Source organism: Chiloscyllium plagiosum, unplaced genomic scaffold (assembly GCF_037043375.1).
Source record: "Chiloscyllium plagiosum isolate Xiang-an unplaced genomic scaffold, Cpla_swu_hap1 HiC_scaffold_21, whole genome shotgun sequence".
Lineage (NCBI taxonomy): Eukaryota > Metazoa > Chordata > Chondrichthyes > Orectolobiformes > Hemiscylliidae > Chiloscyllium > Chiloscyllium plagiosum.
Window position 1 is genome coordinate 6,432,042 of NW_028270159.1, and position 16,909 is coordinate 6,448,950.

Sequence of the window (16,909 nt, forward strand, 5' to 3'; positions counted from 1 at the left end):
AGGGAATGGGAAGGAGATTTAGAGGGGATGTGAGAAAAATCTTTTCACCCAGAGAGTGGTGGGATCTGGAACTCACTGCCTGTGGTGGTGGGAGAAGGAGGAACCAGCATCACATTGATGAAGGATTTAGATGTGCACCAGTGATGCCAAGCCTTACAACACTCAGTGCTAGCAAATGGGATTAGAATAGTTATGTAGATGTTATTGACCAGCACAGACTCAATGGGCTGAAGGGCCTTTGTCCTGTAGCTTTCTAAGACTCTGTGACATGGGTTTGAATTTCATTCGGGCAGTTGAAATTTAAGTACTTATTACTTAAATTACTGTTAAATTTGGAATTGAAAGCTGGTCTCAGTCATAGAAACCATGACAAAGATCATCAATATAATGTTCTTCAGGGAAGGAAACAGTCATCCTTACCTGGTCTGGCCACATGTGACTGCAGACCCACAGTGATGTGGTTGACTCTTAACTGCCCTCTGGGCAATTAGGGATGGGCAATAATTGCTGGCCTTTGCAGGAATGCCCAAATCTCATGAAAGGAAGAGGGCAATAGGTAGTTTAACACAGACAGCAGCTCCAGTAGGACAGCACATCCTCAGTCACACACTCAGCTCCCTGGAATAAGGCTGTTACCCACAGAGACAACATTTCGCTAAAACAGGCTGGGGCTGTGACGTGCACCTGTCAACAATGAGCTGGAACATTGTGGACCTTCTCCTGGAGTGACTTCAGCTGCTGTTACCTTGTTACACTTGATGCAGTTGTAGGAGCTGGATGCTGAGCTGTAGTGGGTGCTGTAGTCGATCGGTTGGTCAATCTCCAAGGGTCCCGAAACGCGGGCTCCGTACAAATCGGCTTTATCCATCAGGAGAGGGGAGGAAAAGCTGGAGGAGAGGTGGCACAGATCATACACGTTCTGGAATCGCTCCCAAGGGAAGCCAGGCGTGGAGACTGGGGATAGGATGCAATCTTCATCACTGGCTGAGCTTGGGGCGAGAGAGGCTGACTCTGCAACAGAAAGGAACTAGAGTCAATGTACACCTCAAACATACTGGCCCTCTGGCAACTCCAAACCTGCCTCTCCTGAGGGCACGCCCCCTTGGGATTTCACCTCCAAATGCCCCACTTCCCAACACCCACCTTCCCAACACAAGCTCCTCCTAACATCAACTGGGGAGCCATTTAGGTTCAATCAAACAATTCCTGATGCCATCTTCCAAGATGTCAGGACATCCCAAAGTACTTGCCGGCCAATGAGGTATTTTAAAGTGCATTGACTGTTGTGATGCAGGAAACAGAGCAGACAAGTTCCACACAGCAAGATCCCATAGGAACACGATAATGATGGTCTGTTTATTTTCACGGTGGTAACCTCCCTGCTTGTCTTCACTCTAGTGCCATGGGAGCTCATACATCTCCTTGAAGGGCCCCTGGGGTCTCAGATTAACCTGCCACCTGAAAGGCCAACCCTTCTGTGCCTCAGCCCTGCACCAGGCTGTCAGCCTGGTCTCTGGTGTACTATTCCTGGAATGAGACGAACCCAGAACCTCGTGGCTCAGAGGCCAGGGTGCTGCCAACGTGAACGTGACCCACTCAATGGAGTGAAGAAGCTGAAGGCACAGTCAAGTGAACAAACCAATCAGGAGTTGGTCGTTCGGGCCCTCTGCTGCTACACCATTCAATAACGTTGCGACTGACCTGATTCCTCAAGTCCGGCCTACTCCCAACACCCTCCCCTCACCTCCTCCCTCTCCCCCTCACTTATCAAGAATCCCACCCACCTCTGCCTTAAAAGACTGTGTTTCCACCACCTTTTCAAAGACCGATGACCCCTTTGGGGAAAAGCCTTCACATAATCTCCATCAGAAACAGCTGACTCCTTACTTTTAGAAGAATTTCCCGTTCTAGCCTCTCACACTGTCCACGCGCACCCTGTCACAATCCCTCGCGACCTGATCGAAACACACACAATCAGGTGGTACAGTTTCTAAACTCCCGCAGGCCCAAGCTGAGCCTATCCTGCCTTGTGCAATTTGCATTTTTATAGCCACCTTCCAAGGTATCACCAGTTGGTGGAGTCAAAGATGCTCAAGGCTCAGTGGTTAGCCCTACTGCCCCACAACGCCAGGGACCCCAGGTTCAATTCCAGCCTCGGGGGCGGGGGGGCGCGACTGTCTGTGCAGAGTTTAGATTAGAGTGGTGCTGGAAAAGCACAGCAGTTCAGGCAGCATCCGAGGAGCAGTAAAATTGACGTTTCGGGCAAAAGCCCTTCATCAGGAATACAGGCAGAGTGCCTGAAGGGTGGAGAGATAAATGAGAGGAGGTTGGGGGTGGGGATGGGGTGTGGAGTTTGCTTGTTCTCCCTGTGTCTGCGTGGGTTTTCTCTGAGCGCTGGAGACAGTAAGGACTGCAGATGCTGGAAGCCGGACACAATAGGTTTGGAGCTGGAAGGACACAGTGGGTCAGACAGCATCTGAGGAGCAGGAAAGTCAACATTTCAGCCCAAAACCCCTTCGAGAGAAATGTTGACCTTACTGCTCCTCGGATGCTGTCTGGCCCTCTGTGTTTTTCCAACTTCACATCTATTGACTCCTCCAAGTGCTCCAGTCTCCTCCCACAGTCCAAAGGTGTACAGGTTAGAGTGGATTGGCCATGGGAAATTGTCCCACAGTGTCCTAGGATGTGCAGGTCAGGGTGGATTGGCCATGCTAAATTGTCCCACAGTGTCCTGGGATGTGCAGGTCAGGGTGGATTGGCCATGCTAAATTGTCCCACAGTGTCCTGGGATGTGCAGGTTAGGGTAGATTGGCCATGCTGAATTGTCCCACAGTGTCCTGGGATGTGCAGGTCAGGGTGGATTGGCCATGCTGAATTGTCCCACAGTGTCCTGGGATGTGCAGGTCAGGGTGGATTGGCCATGCTGAATTGTCCCACAGTGTCCTGGGATGTGCAGGTCAGGGTGGATTGGCTGTGCTAAGTTGTCCCACAGTGTCCTGGGATGTTCAGGTTAGGGTGGATTGGCCATGCTGAATTGTCCCACAGTGTCCTGGGATGTTCAGGTTAGGGTGGATTGGCCATGCTGAATTGTCCCACAGTGTCCTGGGATGTGCAGGTTAGGGTGGATTGGCTGTGCTAAGTTGTCCCACAGTGTCCTGGGATGTTCAGGTTAGGGTGGATTGGCCATGCTGAATTGTCCCACAGTGTCCTGGGATGTGCAGGTTAGGGTGGATTGGCCATGGGAAATGTCGGGTTATGGGGAGAGAATGGTGGAGTGGGCCTGGGTGTGATGCTCTTTGGAGGGTCAGTGTGGGTACCTTGGGCAGAATGGCCTGTTTCCATGCCGCGGGGGCTCTATGATTCGAGGGACCAGAATTGAGCGAGTGCGGGTATTCCGGAGGGCTCGAGGGGTTTGGAGAGATTGGGAAGAATGAGGTCATGGTGGCGAGGGGGGGGGGGGAGGGTGAACTGGAAACGCACAGGAGAGAAAAGGAATTGGAGGGAAGGTGTTGATGAGGGAATATGGGAAAGGAGGCATTTAGGACAGGTCACTGCTGCCTCTCTCCCAGCAAAGGAGCTTGGCTTGTGGTTCCAGCAATGCCACTGGGTGCCCGATGCAAGGGGCATTCACTGAACAGCTGTGAGAGCTGGAGTTTTGCCCATTGCCACTCCAGAAGTGCCAGGCAGAGCAAGGGGTCGGGAGAGGTCAGAGAAATAAACTGCATCAGCTGGCCCCAAGTGAATGGTGGGAAAATGGTATATCGCAGAGCAAAGTCTGAGCAACGCCATGGTGCTGGATACTGAAACGTTCAGAGTAAATCAATGCATCAAATAGCTCCTCTTATGGTCACCATACTCTCCACCGATCTGACGATGAATCTCAGCCACATTAGAGACACAGTTCAAGGATGCAGTGTTAATCCCATTAAAGCCAAATTCACTGACAAAATGCTGTTGTGGAAGTAATTATTTTTAACAACTCACAGTCTGTACACCACCATTAACTTTATTTTGACTCAACTGTTCACTTCCTGTACAGAATAAACACACTAAACAAGTACACACACAAAATGCCTTTCTCAAACAGCAGGAGCTGGAACTTCACTGGAAGTCCCACAGAATTACTGTTTGAAATGGACACTTCTTCATCTTATTGACCTCATAGTACAACCTGACACCAAGTTTCAGCCTCTGCCCTCCCCTCTACAGTACACTTGTCACATCTGGCTCAGCGGGAGCACTGACACACGATTACAAGGTGGGGAGCAATCACATGACCCTTTGTCACGTGGTCAGGCCTGACATGATCATGAGTTGGCAACACAGGGAATGCTGCTCTGTCAGAGGAGACACAAAAGAGCCTGCTCTCTCAGGAAAACGTTAAAGATTCCACAGTCAGTCTTTGAAAGAACAGGAGGAGTGGCTGGGAGACGGGAGGGAGGGAGTCAGGATGTCCAGGCCATTATTGATCTGACAGGACTACTATCCGATCACATGATCATCATGGGTGCAGTTTTTCTTACATCACGCCAGGATGTAAATACTTTGTTGGCTTCAATTGCAATGACATTCTGAAGTAATGAAAGAAAATAGGAACAGGAGTAGGCAATTCAGCCCCTCCAGCCTGTCCCAATATACAACGAGACCATGGCTGATCTGTGGCCTTTGGCCCATATCCCTTAATACCTGTGCTTAACAAAAAATTCTCTCTCTCAGATTTAAAACGGCCAACTAATCCAACATTTATTACCATTTGTGGAAGAGTATTCCAAACATCTCCCACCCTTTGTGTGTAGTTGTGCTTCCTAACATCTCTCCTGAACTGTCTGGCCCTAATTCTTAAACTGCGCCCCTAGTTCTAGAATCCCCAGTGAAAATAGTTTATCTTTATTTACCCTGTTTTTTCCCGTTAATATCTTGGAGACTTTGATCAGATCACTCCTTAACCTTCTGAATTCCAGAGAAAACGGGCCTAAATTGTATAATCTCTCTTCATAATGCAACCTCTGAAGCCCAGGTATCATTCCTGTAAACCTACATTGCTCTCCCTCCAAGGCCAATAAATCCTTCGTGGGCTGTGGTGCCCTGATCTGCTCATAGTACTCCCAGGTCCAACCAGAGTAATACAAGCTCCATTTTCCCTACCATTTTGAGTTCAGTTGGAAATTGAGATCATGAAACTCATGCCTATAAGTTTTTTAAAAATTATTCATCAATGCTACGTGGATATCACGAGCCATGCCAGCATCTATTGCCCATCCCTAAGTGCCAGAGGGCAGTGAAGAGTCCAGTCCATTGCCATACGTCTGGAGTCACACGTAGGTCAGACCAGGTAAGGATGGCAGATCTCACTGATTTTCCTTGTTGAATCCGCCTCATTCCTCAACACCCCTCAATTTTAAATGGCAGGATCTTCCTCTTCACAAATAGGAAACTGGGTCTTCTTACCTGAAGAGAAGGTGTAAGTGGTGTCCTTGGTCATGTGACATCGAGATGCCCTCTCATTGGCTGTGCTGTTCTCCCATGGAAGCTCCTCCCACCCAGGCTGGGTGTCATGACCTTTCACCCCAGCCTTGGGTTCTACACGGTGTCCCAGAGACCAAGAAGGTGAATCTGGGGGAATGGCAATGGGAAACCAGATGTGTTTCATTTAAACCTTGCAGAGATCCAGAAACAGGGTCTGTCATAATTTATATCAACCTTCTGCTTTAACGCAAGAGGTCCTATTATCCCCCTGACCCTGCTCCCACCTCAGTCCAAAATTCCGATACTGCGTTTCCGATAGGTTTACGGTCAATCAAGTATTTTAACAACATGATTAATGTTGTATTGTTTGTGGGAGAACCCAAAACTAGGGGCGTTTGAAGCAGATTCATTTGGAACTTTCAAAGAGAATTAGATAAATATATTTGAGAGGTGAAAATCTGGAGGACTATAATGAAGGAACAAAGGGATTGGACCAAACTGGATAGCTCTTTGAGGAGTAAACACAGGGATGAGGGCATGAGTGGCCTCCTTCTGTCCTCTATCGTTCCACAATCTTAGAACAACACATAACGACAATGATTTGGAGTTCAACCTGGATAAATGTGAGGTGATGCATTTTGGAAGGTCAAATTTGAAAGCTGAGTACAGGATTAAGGATAGGATTCTTGGCAGTGTGGAGGAACAGTGGGATCTTGGTGTGCAGGTACATAGATCCCTTAAAATGGCCACCCAAGTGAACAGGGTTGTTAAGAAAGCATATGGTGTTTTGGCTTTCATTAACAGGGGGATTGAGTTTAAGAGTCGTGAGATCTTGTTGCAGCTCTATAAAACTTTGGTTAGACTGCACTTGGAATACTGCGCCCAGTTCTGGTCGTCCTATTATAGGAAAGATGTGGATGGTTTGGAGAGGGTTCAGAGGAGGTTTACCAGGATGCTGCCTGGAATAGAGGGCTTATCTTACGAAGAGAAGTTGACTGAGCTCGGACTTTTTTCATTGGAGAAAAGGAGGAGAGGGGACCTAATTGAGGTATACAAGATAATGAGAGGCATAGATAGAGTTGATAGCCAGAGACTATTTCCCAGGGCAGAAATGGCTAACACGAGGGGTCATAGTTTTAAGCTGGTTGGAGGAAAGTATAGAGGGGATGTCAGAGGCGGGTTCTTTACACAGAGAGTTGTGAGAACATGGAATGCGTTGCCAGCAGCAGTTGTGGAAGCAAGGTCATTGGAGACATTTAAGAGACTGCTGGACATGCATATGGTCACAGAAATTTGAGGGTGCATACATGAGGATCAATGGTCGGCACAACATCGTGGGCTGAAGGGCCTGTTCTGTGCTGTACTGTTCTATGTTCTATGCCGGTGTTGGACTGGGGTGTACAATCACAAATCACCAGGTTATAGTCCAAGAGGTTTAATTGGAAGCACACTAGCTTTCGGAGCACCATTGTGGACAGCCACCTGATGAAGGCGCTCTTAAAGCTAGTGCTTCCAATTAAACCTGTTGGACTCCAACCTGGTGTTGTGTGATTTTTAACATAACAGCAATTTATACAACAAACCATCCCACTACACAGGACCATTATAAAACAAAATGTTACACCGAGCCACTTAAGGAGATATTACACCAGAGACCAAAAGCTCAATTTAGGGATTGTCTTCAAGGAGGCCAATGGGATAGAGACAGGGAGGCTTATGGGAGGTAATCTCAGAGCTTTGGGCACAGGCATCAATAGGGATACAACAGGGAATTATCAAACAAACACCAAGACTGGTCTTTCTCAGCAGCGCTTTCCTACAGGGGCAGTAGGTTTTTGTTGAGGTCTGTCCTAAGCAGATCCGTGATGCGGGACCCTGTGTTCTACAGTCGGTTCCTTGGGAAACACACTGAGACAAATACCGACTGCACCTGGAGGACCATCAGCTCCTTGGTCTGCCCAAAACCTGTTGGTCTTCCAGTGTAGAGAGTTGACCTTGACCCAGTGTTGCAGCCTGTCACATTCCAAGGCCCAGGACTACGTGCTGAGGGACACAGTAAAGGTGCAGTGGGGAAAGACCACTGCCTGGGGTCTTTCATTCCATAGTACAGTGAGGAGCTGGGCAACTGTCGAACCCCTGACAAGGAATGTACACTGCACATATTGAGACAATTACAACTCAAATATTTTGAGGACCCTCAAATAGGGACATGCTATTTGGAGTCAATGTGGGAAAATGTAAAATTGTTCATTTTGGCAGGAAGAATTTTAAAAAAGATGCATATCATCTAAATGGTGAGAATTTACAGAGTCCTGAGATGCAGAGGGATCTGAGTATCCTCATGTGTGAATCGCCGAAGATTAATATTCAGGTACAGCAGGTAATCAGGAAAGCTAGCAGAATGTTTTTCTTTATTCACTCAAGGAATGAGGCCAGCCCATCCCTAATTGTGGGCGGCACGGTGGCACGGTGGTTAGCACTACTGCCTCACAGCGCCAGAGACCCGGGTTCAATTCCCGCCTCAGGCGACTGACTGTGTGGAGTTTGCACATTCTCCCCGTGTCTGCGTGGGTTTCCTCCGGGTGCTCCGGTTTCCTCCCACAGTCTAAAAATGTGCAGATTAGGTGAATTGGCCACACTAAATTGCCTGTAGTGTTAGGTGCAGGGGTAAATGTAGGGGAATGGGTCTGGGTGGGTGCGCTTCGGCGGGTCGGTGTGGACTTGTTGGGCCGAAGGGCCTGTTTCCACACTGTAAAGTAATCTAATCTAAAGTAATCTAATCTAATCTAATCTAATTGCCCAGAGGGCAGTTAAGAGTCAACCACATTGTTGGAATCACATGTAGGCTAGACCAGGTAAGGATAGCAGATTTCCTTCCCTAAAGGGCGTTAGTGAATCAGGTGGGATTCTGCAACAATCGATTCATGATCATCACTAGATTCTGAATTCTGGATATTTACTGAATTCAAATTCCACCATCTGCCGTGGTGGGAATTTGAACATAGGTCCCCAGAATATTACCTGGATCTCTGGATTAACAATTCAGCGATAATACCACTGGACCATCTCCTCCCTCTTGATCGGGAGAGCGATTGAATCAAAAAAGGAGAGAGGACTTGTGTTTCAGTTATACAGGGCATTGGTGAGATCACATCTGTGAACAGTATTGGTCTTCTTATTTATGGACAGAGGTGAATGCATTGGGAAGCAGTTCAGAAGAGGTCTCTGAGACGGATATCTGCAATATTCTGGATTGGTGGTGCTGGAAGAGCGCAGCAGTTCAGGCAGCATCCAAGGAGCAGTGAAATCGACGTTTCGGGCAAAAGCCCTTCATCAGGAATAAAGGCAGAGAGCCTGAAGCTTGGAGACCTTTATTCCTGAATGAAGGGCTTTTGCCCGAAACGTCGATTTCGCTGCTCCTTGGATGCTGCCTGAACAGCTGTGCTCTTCCAGCACCACCAATCCAGAATCTGGTTTCCAGCATCTGCAGTCATTGTTTTTACCTCGCTGATATCTGCAATAGGTGACTGTCTTATGAGGAAAGGCAAGGCTTGTATCTGCTGGAGGTTAGAAGGTTAAGAATTGAAAAATGCAAGGTTCTGAAGGATCTTGACTGGGTGGATGTGGAGAGGATGTTTCACCTTGTGGGAGAGCTGGGTCATAGTTTAAAAATAAGGGGTCACCTGTTTAAGAGAGAGCTGAAGGATACTTTGTTCTCACAGAGAGGTCATAAGTCTTTGGAACGCTTCTCCAAAAGTTGTGGGAGTAGACTCTTCATCGTTAAAGGCAGAGGTGGGTAGATTCTTGAGAAGCAAGAAGGTGAAAGGTTATGAGAGGATAGGAGGGAATGTGGAGTCATCAGATCAGGCAGAGTCTCATTTGGATGGTGAAGCAGATTGGAGGGGGGCCGAATGGCCTCCTCCTGTTCCGGACTCATGTTTGTATGTTTGAGTTTTATTGCAACTTTTATGACTTTCAAGTCGTGTACCTTTTATCTTACACAAATAAATCACATTTTTGGGCAAGTATACACATATAAAACAGATACTGAGAAATACAATGAAGAACAGATGGAATTGTTTACCACACAGTAGTTTAGAGAAATGGCATCAATGTGTTTAAGGGAAAATACAACAATAAACCCACAAGAGTAAATGGGATAAAAGATTATATTGATAATGATATATGCTGTATCTGTTCTGGAATCCCAGGAAAAGGTTCCCTTCAGATTTTCATTTTAATCACTTTGTTGTGTGTAACCCTCCTTCTGAACACAGGTTCTGCTGGAATTACCTGCCTCCACCTTCTACTGAGCAGACCGTGATTTGAATGGAACTGATTTGAATACAGTGCCCTGGTTTAACTGCTCCACATTCCAATCTTTAACATAGTGTGAAAAAATCAACACAGTTTTAATCTCTGCAATAACTTTCCTTTCCTTCATAACAGAGGAAGCAATGGCAGGGAGAGAGCAGACGTGGACAGACTTTAACAAAAAAAGCATGCATTTCCTTAGCGCCTTTCACAACCCCAAAACATAAATGTATAGCTCTAATATAGAATGAGCACAGGCACGACAGGCCGAATGGTCTTTTTTTTGGTAGCAATTTCTAAATTCTCTCACTCTCCCCCCACATTATGAATCACATTGTGGTTCAGACTGGTCACACCAGCTCCTACACCTGACCAGCTCCACAACCCTTTGAAATTGCTACACTCTTCAAATTCTGCCCTCTGTCTGCTGCTCCTTTTACTCATCCTTTATTTGGACTCTTTCTATTTCCTCACACAACGTTAGCATTTCTGACTGGGACAACATTTATTGCCCATCCTTAATTGCCCATGAGAGATGGTGGTGAGCTGCAGTCTGTGTGTGATGTTGGGTGAGTCCATCTCTTGTAGACTTCCTAACCGTTAGATCTGAATGGCTTGCCCACATAGACGCCAGAAAACTCCTGAATCTCACCTCCCATGGCCCACATCTCTTGCCACAAGAGAAGATGTGTTTGTGATGGAATCAGAAGGGAATGCACAAACCTCCAATTATGAAGGCAAGTGTGCAGGTACAGTAGGTAGTGAAGAAGGCTAATAGCATGCTGGCCTTCATAACAAGAGGGATTGAGTATAGAAGCAAAGAGGTGCTTCTGCAGCTGTACAGGGCCCTGGTGAGACTACACCTGGAGTACTGTGTACAGTTCTGGTCTCCAAATCTGAGGAAAGACATTCTGGCTATTGAGGGAGTGCAGCGTAGGTTCACGAGGTCAATTCCTGGAATGGCAGGATTACCGTACACTGAAAGACTGAAGCGACTGGGCTTGTATACCCTTGAGTTTAGAAGACTGAGAGGGGATCTGATTGAGACGTATAAGATTATGAAAGGATTGGACACTCTGGCAGCAGGAAACATGTTTCCGCTGATGGGTGAGTGCCGAACCAGAGGACACAGCTTAAAAATACGGGGTAGACCATTTAGGACAGAGATGAGGAGAAACTTCTTCACCCAGAGAGTGGTGGCTGTGTGGAATGCTCTGCTCCAGAGGGCAGTGGAGGCCCAGTCTCTGGATTCATTTAAGAAAGAGTTGGATAGAGCTCTCAAAGATAGTGGAATCAAGGCTTATGGAGATAAGGCAGGAACAGGATACTGATTCGGAATGATCAGCCACGATCATGTTGAATGGCGATGCAGGCTCGAAGGGCTGAATGGCCTACTCCTGCACCTATTGTCTATTGTCGTGGACACAGGAATTTAAGAAGTAGGAGCAGGAGTAAATTATTTCAACCCTTGGAACTCTCTCTACCATTCAATTGAGATGAGGAGAAATGTCTTCACCCAGAGACGGGGGCAGCCATGTTTTTACCCAGAGACGGGGGGAGCCATGTCTTTACCCAGAGACGGGGGGAGCCATGTCTTTACCCAGAGAGGGGGGAGCCATGTCTTTACTCAGAGAGGGGGGAGCCATGTTTTTACCCAGAGACGGGGGGAGCCATGTCTTTACCCAGAGACGGGGGAGCCATGTTTTTACCCAGAGACAGGGGGAGCCATGTCTTTACCCAGAGACGGGGGCAGCCATGTCTTTACGCAGAGACAGGGGGAGCCATGTCTTTACCCAGAGACGGGGGCAGCCATGTTTTTACCCAGAGACGGGGGGAGCCATGTCTTTACCCAGAGACGGGGGGAGCCATGTCTTTACCCAGAGAGGGGGGAGCCATGTCTTTACTCAGAGACGGGGGAGCCATGTTTTTACCCAGAGACAGGGGGAGCTATGTCTTTACCCAGAGACGGGGGCAGCCATGTCTTTACGCAGAGACAGGGGGAGCCATGTCTTTACCCAGAGACGGGGGCAGCCATGTTTTTACCCAGAGACGGGGGGAGCCATGTCTTTACCCAGAGACGGGGGGAGCCATGTCTTTACCCAGAGAGGGGGGAGCCATGTCTTTACTCAGAGAGGGGGGAGCCATGTCTTTACCCAGAGACGGGGGCAGCCATGTCTTTACCCAGAGAGGGGGAGCCATGTCTTTACCCAGAGACGGAGGAGCCATGTCTTTACCCAGAGAGGGGGGAGCCATGTCTTTACCCAGAGACGGAGGGAGCCATGTCTTTACCCAGAGAGGGGGAGCCATGTCTTTACCCAGAGAGGGGGGAGCCATGTCTTTACCCAGAGAGGGGGAGCCATGTCTTTACCCAGAGAGGGGGAGCCATGTCTTTACGCAAAGATGGGGGAGCCATGTCTTTACCCAGAGACGGGGGAGCCTGTGGAATTCTCTCCCATAGAAAGTGGTTGAGTCCAAAACATTGATTGTTTTCAGGAAGGAGTTAGATCCAGGTCTTAGGGCTAAAAGGATCAAAGGGTGTGGTGGAGAAAGCCGGAAGAGGGAACTGAGTAGATGATCAGCCATGATCCTATTAAACGATAGAGCAAGTTCAAAGGGCCGAATGGCCTACTCCTGCTGCTATTTTTTATGTTTCTACAAGATTGTAGCTGAACCACTGCCTCACTGTCATTTCCTCTGCTAGCCCTGTGTTTTTAACAAGTAGGTCTCCGACTGAAACATTCCCAACGACTGAACTTCCACAGCTCTCTGATGCAAAGAGAGAATGAATGAACTAGAAGGGGTGTCAATCTCCGAGTTTTTAAAACTCAAGGTCTGTAAATGGTTGGGAATTTAATAATCTCAAACTCACCACAAATTATCGATGGACTGTGAAGCAAAATGTAGATTGTAGTAAAGTTCTCAGTTTTATCCTGAAAATTAAGGAGCCCCATATTTTGCAATGTGCTGTATTTCCCATCATTATGGAATCCTTTAATAAAACCATAAAATGTACCAGCAGATGTAGGCCATTCAACCCATCGAGTCTGCTCCATCATTCAGTGAGATCATAGCTGATCTGGTCATCCTCAGCTTCACTTTCCTGCCTCACCCCCACAACTCTCGATTCCCTTTCTGATAAAAATGCAGTTGATCTCAGCCTAGAATATTTTGAATGACCCAGCCTCAGCAGCCCTCTGCAGTAAAGAATTCCACAGATTACAACAGGATCTGGACCAGATGGGCGAATGGGCTGAGAAGTGGCAGATGGAGTTTAATTCAGATAAATGCGAGGTGCTGCATTTTGAGAAAGCAAATTTTAGCAGGACGAAAACACTTAATGGTAAGGTCCTAGGGAGTGTTGCTGAACAAAGAGACCTTGGAGTGCAGGTTCATAGCTCCTTGAAAGTGGAGTCGCAGGTAGATAGGATAGTGAAGGAGGCGTTTGGTATGCTTTCCTTTATTGGTCAGAGTATTGAGTATAGGAGTTGGGAGGTCATGTTGCGGCTGTACAGGACATTGGTTAGGCCACTGTTGGAATATTGCGTGCAATTCTGGTCTCCTTCCTATCGGAAAGATGTTGTGAAACTTGAAAAGGTTCAGAAAAGATTTACAAGGATGTTGCCAGCGTTGGAGGATTTGAGCTATAGGGAGAGGATGAACAGGCTGGGGCTGTTTTCTCTGGAGCGTCTGAGGCTGAGGGGTGACCTTATAGAGGTTTACAAAATTATGACGGGCATGGATAGGATAAATAGACAAAGGTTTAGGGTGAGAGGGGAAAGATATAAAAGAGATCAAAGGGGCAACCTTTTCACACAGAGGGTGGTACGTGTATGGAATGAGCTGCCAGAGGATGTGGTGGAGGCTGGCACAATTGCAACATTTAAGAGGCATTTGGATGGGTATATGAATAGGAAGGGTTTGGAGGGATATGGGCTCGGTGCTGGCAGGTGGGACTAGATTGGGTTGGGATATCTGGTCAGCATGGATGGGTTAGACCGAAGGGTCTGTTTCTATGCTGTACATAGGTAAAAACAATGACTGCAGATGCTGGAAACCAGAATTTAGATTAGAGTGGTGCTGGAAAAGCACAGCAGTTCAGGCAGCATCCGAGGAGCAGGAAAATCGACGTTTCAGGCAAAAGCCCTTCATCAGGAATACAGGCAGAGTGCCTGAAAGGTGGAGAGATTTATCTCTCCACCCTTCAGGCACTCTGTTTTCCTGATGAAGGGCTTTTGCCCGAAACGTTGATTTTACTGCTCCTCGGATGCTCCATACTGTACATCTCTATGACTCTATGATTCACTCCCCTGTTGCAGAGGAAATTCCTCCTCATTCCTGGCTTCAATGTGTGACCCCCCTCCCCCTCCCACTCCTCATTCTGAAATGATACCCTCTGGTCCTAGACTCTCCCACAACCTCTCTACACCTTCCCCTGTCAAGGCCCCTCAGAATCTTGTATGTCTCAATAAGGTTTCATCTTAACTCTGAGTACAGGCCTGACCTACCCGATCTCTCCAGCTACGACTGCATTATTTCATTTGAATGATGGTCTGCAACTATATCATGAATTACGATACCTTGTTTTGTTTGAAGCAACATCACAGTTTGACACCTGCTGTTGGGATGAGTTTTCAACAAACTCATTATCAACCTTTTCATCCTCACTCTCTCCCTCCCCATCCCTGCTCCTGGGTGAACCAGTTACCTCTGGAGATCTGCATGGCCTGTCTGTTTATGCGACACAACGGAGATTACTTCCCATCCCAGGTTCATGCAAATCATTTATCTAGCCCATTAGCAGCCACTGCAGTTGGGAGCTAAGGGTTTTCAATCTTTAGCGCTGTGAAAGCTGTAGTTGCTGATGGCGGAAAGATAATGCCCTTCTGTGTTTACTGTTAGCAACACAAGCTGCGACTCCTGTCCCTTAAGCCAACTCCACCCCATCCAAAAAAAATTAATAATAATCAGCGCAAAGTTTACACATAAATATTTCCACGTTGGGTGAGAATGTTTCTATTTTCTTGTCTGTTTTTCCTCTCACTTGAAAATATTGTCTTCGAGCTGGGTACATGCAGGTCCCACAGTCACTTGGCAAAGAGTCAGCTGGGTTGATTCATTGTATGTTTTAACCACATGATCTACATCTGCCCCCTCCCAAGGTAATCAGAAAGTGGTCAGAATCTTTGCAATCCCATTGGATAACTCTTCACTGACATCCAGAGGCTTCACCTCGGGAACAGGAATAGGCCGTTCAGCCCCTCCAGCCTGTTCCTCCACTGTTCAATGAGATCATGGCTGATCTGTGGCCTAACACCATCTACCTGCCTTTGGCCCAAATCCTTAAAATGTTACTCATGGGGGAAATCTAGAATGAGGGGGGCACTGTTTCAAAAGAAGGCATCAACCGATCAACTCTAGCTACCCGATTAATTCTTCTTCAAAACCCTAAAATCTTCAACTAAATTAATGCCAAATTAATTTAGGATTGGCCAGGAGTCTCCAGGGATTGAAGATCCCAGGCTAATGCTCAGGGAACACAGGTTTGACTCCCTCCATGGCAATTGGTGGAATTACAATTCAATTAATAAATCTGGAAATGGAGATTTAGATTAGATTAGATTACTTACAGTGTGGAAACAGGCCCTTCGGCCCAACAAGTCCACACCGCCCCGCCGAAGCACAACCCACCCATACCCCTACACATCTACCCCTTACCTAACACTATGGACAATTTAGCATGGCCAATTCACCTGACCTGCACACCTTTGGACTATGGGAGGAAACCGGAGGACCCGGAGGAAACCCAAGCAGAGAATGTGCAAACTCCACACAGTCTGAGGCAGGAATTGAACCCGGGTCTCTGGTGCTGTGAGGCAGCAGTGCTAACCACTGTGCCACCGTGTTGCCATATAGCTGAATGACAACCATTGTCAATTGTTGTGAAAACCCATCAATGACCTTTAGGAAAGGAAATCTGCCCATCTTTATTTGGTCTGGTTGACATGTGACTCCAGACCCACAGCAATACGGTTAATGGCTAACTCTTTGAGATGGACTCGAGAGCCACTCAGTTCAAGGGACAATTAAAGATGGGTAACTATAGCTGGCCTGTGATACCCACATCCCATGAGAGGACAGAGAACAGACCAGTTTCCAGGATGTTGAGTGGAGAGAAACCAAGGAGTGTTAAAAAAATTGATTTTTGTCATTTTCTCTTTCCCAGGCAGAAACACAGAAGATAGGAACAGGAGCAAGCCATTCAATCCCTCAAGACTTCCTCACCAAACAATTTGATCATGGCTGATTATTGAGTTCAGTGCCATAATCCTGCCCACTATCCTTGATCCCTTTAGACCACAGTTGTAGTGACTTTCTTCTTGAAAATATAAATATTATATACATAGGCAATTTGACTGTCTGTGTGGAGTTTGCACATTCTCCCCGTGTCTGTATGGGTTTCCTTCGGGGGCTCCAGTTTCCTCCCACAATCCAAAGATGTCCAAGTCAGGTGAATTGGCCATGCTAAATTGCCCATAGTGTTAGTTTCATTAGTCAGGGGTAATTATAGAGTTGGGGAATGGGTCTGGGTGGGTTACTCTTTGCTATGGACTTGCTGGGCCAAAGGGTAGGGCATCTATTCTAATCTAATCTAAATATTGCAAAGGGACCCAAAGGCTGATTGGCTGACAGTTTGACACCATCCAAGTGGGTCATAAAGTTTTGTGTTTTCCCATTGGTGAAGGAAGGTATTGTGCCATGCATTAGCTGACCAATGGCTGGAGGGTGAGAGTAAGTCATGTGATGAACCCTCCAGTAGAAGATTTCACCACAGATGGCAACTCTTGCTCAACCAGAACTGACTAATGTGCCATCTCCTCATCATTAAAATATGGAATCATGGCAACATTCTGAGTGAAACTGTGCTCCACTCATTCATGGCCACCCAAGGTGCGATGTAGACAGAGCTCTGGGTGGGGTCAAACCGGGGATATGTACGGTTATGGCATTCCAGCCTCCACTTCCACCAGCCTTTTAGATTGACCATGTCATCGATCAAGAGGCAAATGATGTAGAGATACGGCAAACAAAAATGCTGGAAAGTTAAAGGGAAACAGAAAGTGGAAGAAGG

At 47.2% G+C, this 16,909-nt stretch overlaps 1 protein-coding gene across 4 annotated transcripts in view; it reads right to left on the reverse strand.

Annotated features, from left to right (window-relative positions):
• Positions 1–16,909, reverse strand: part of LOC122565000 (zinc finger protein Gfi-1b-like) — a 35,687-nt gene that overhangs the window by 14,192 nt on the left and 4,586 nt on the right. For 3 of the 4 annotated variants that reach the window (XM_087998177.1, XM_087998176.1, XM_087998179.1), the window contains exons 3-4: positions 5,449–5,613; positions 746–1,011 (exon numbers count right to left, since the gene is read on the reverse strand). In XM_087998177.1, coding sequence (XP_087854303.1) covers positions 746–1,011; positions 5,449–5,613 — 431 coding nt within the window. The remainder of the gene's footprint in view (positions 1–745; positions 1,012–5,448; positions 5,614–16,909) is intronic. The other variant, XM_087998178.1, reaches the window with a different exon arrangement.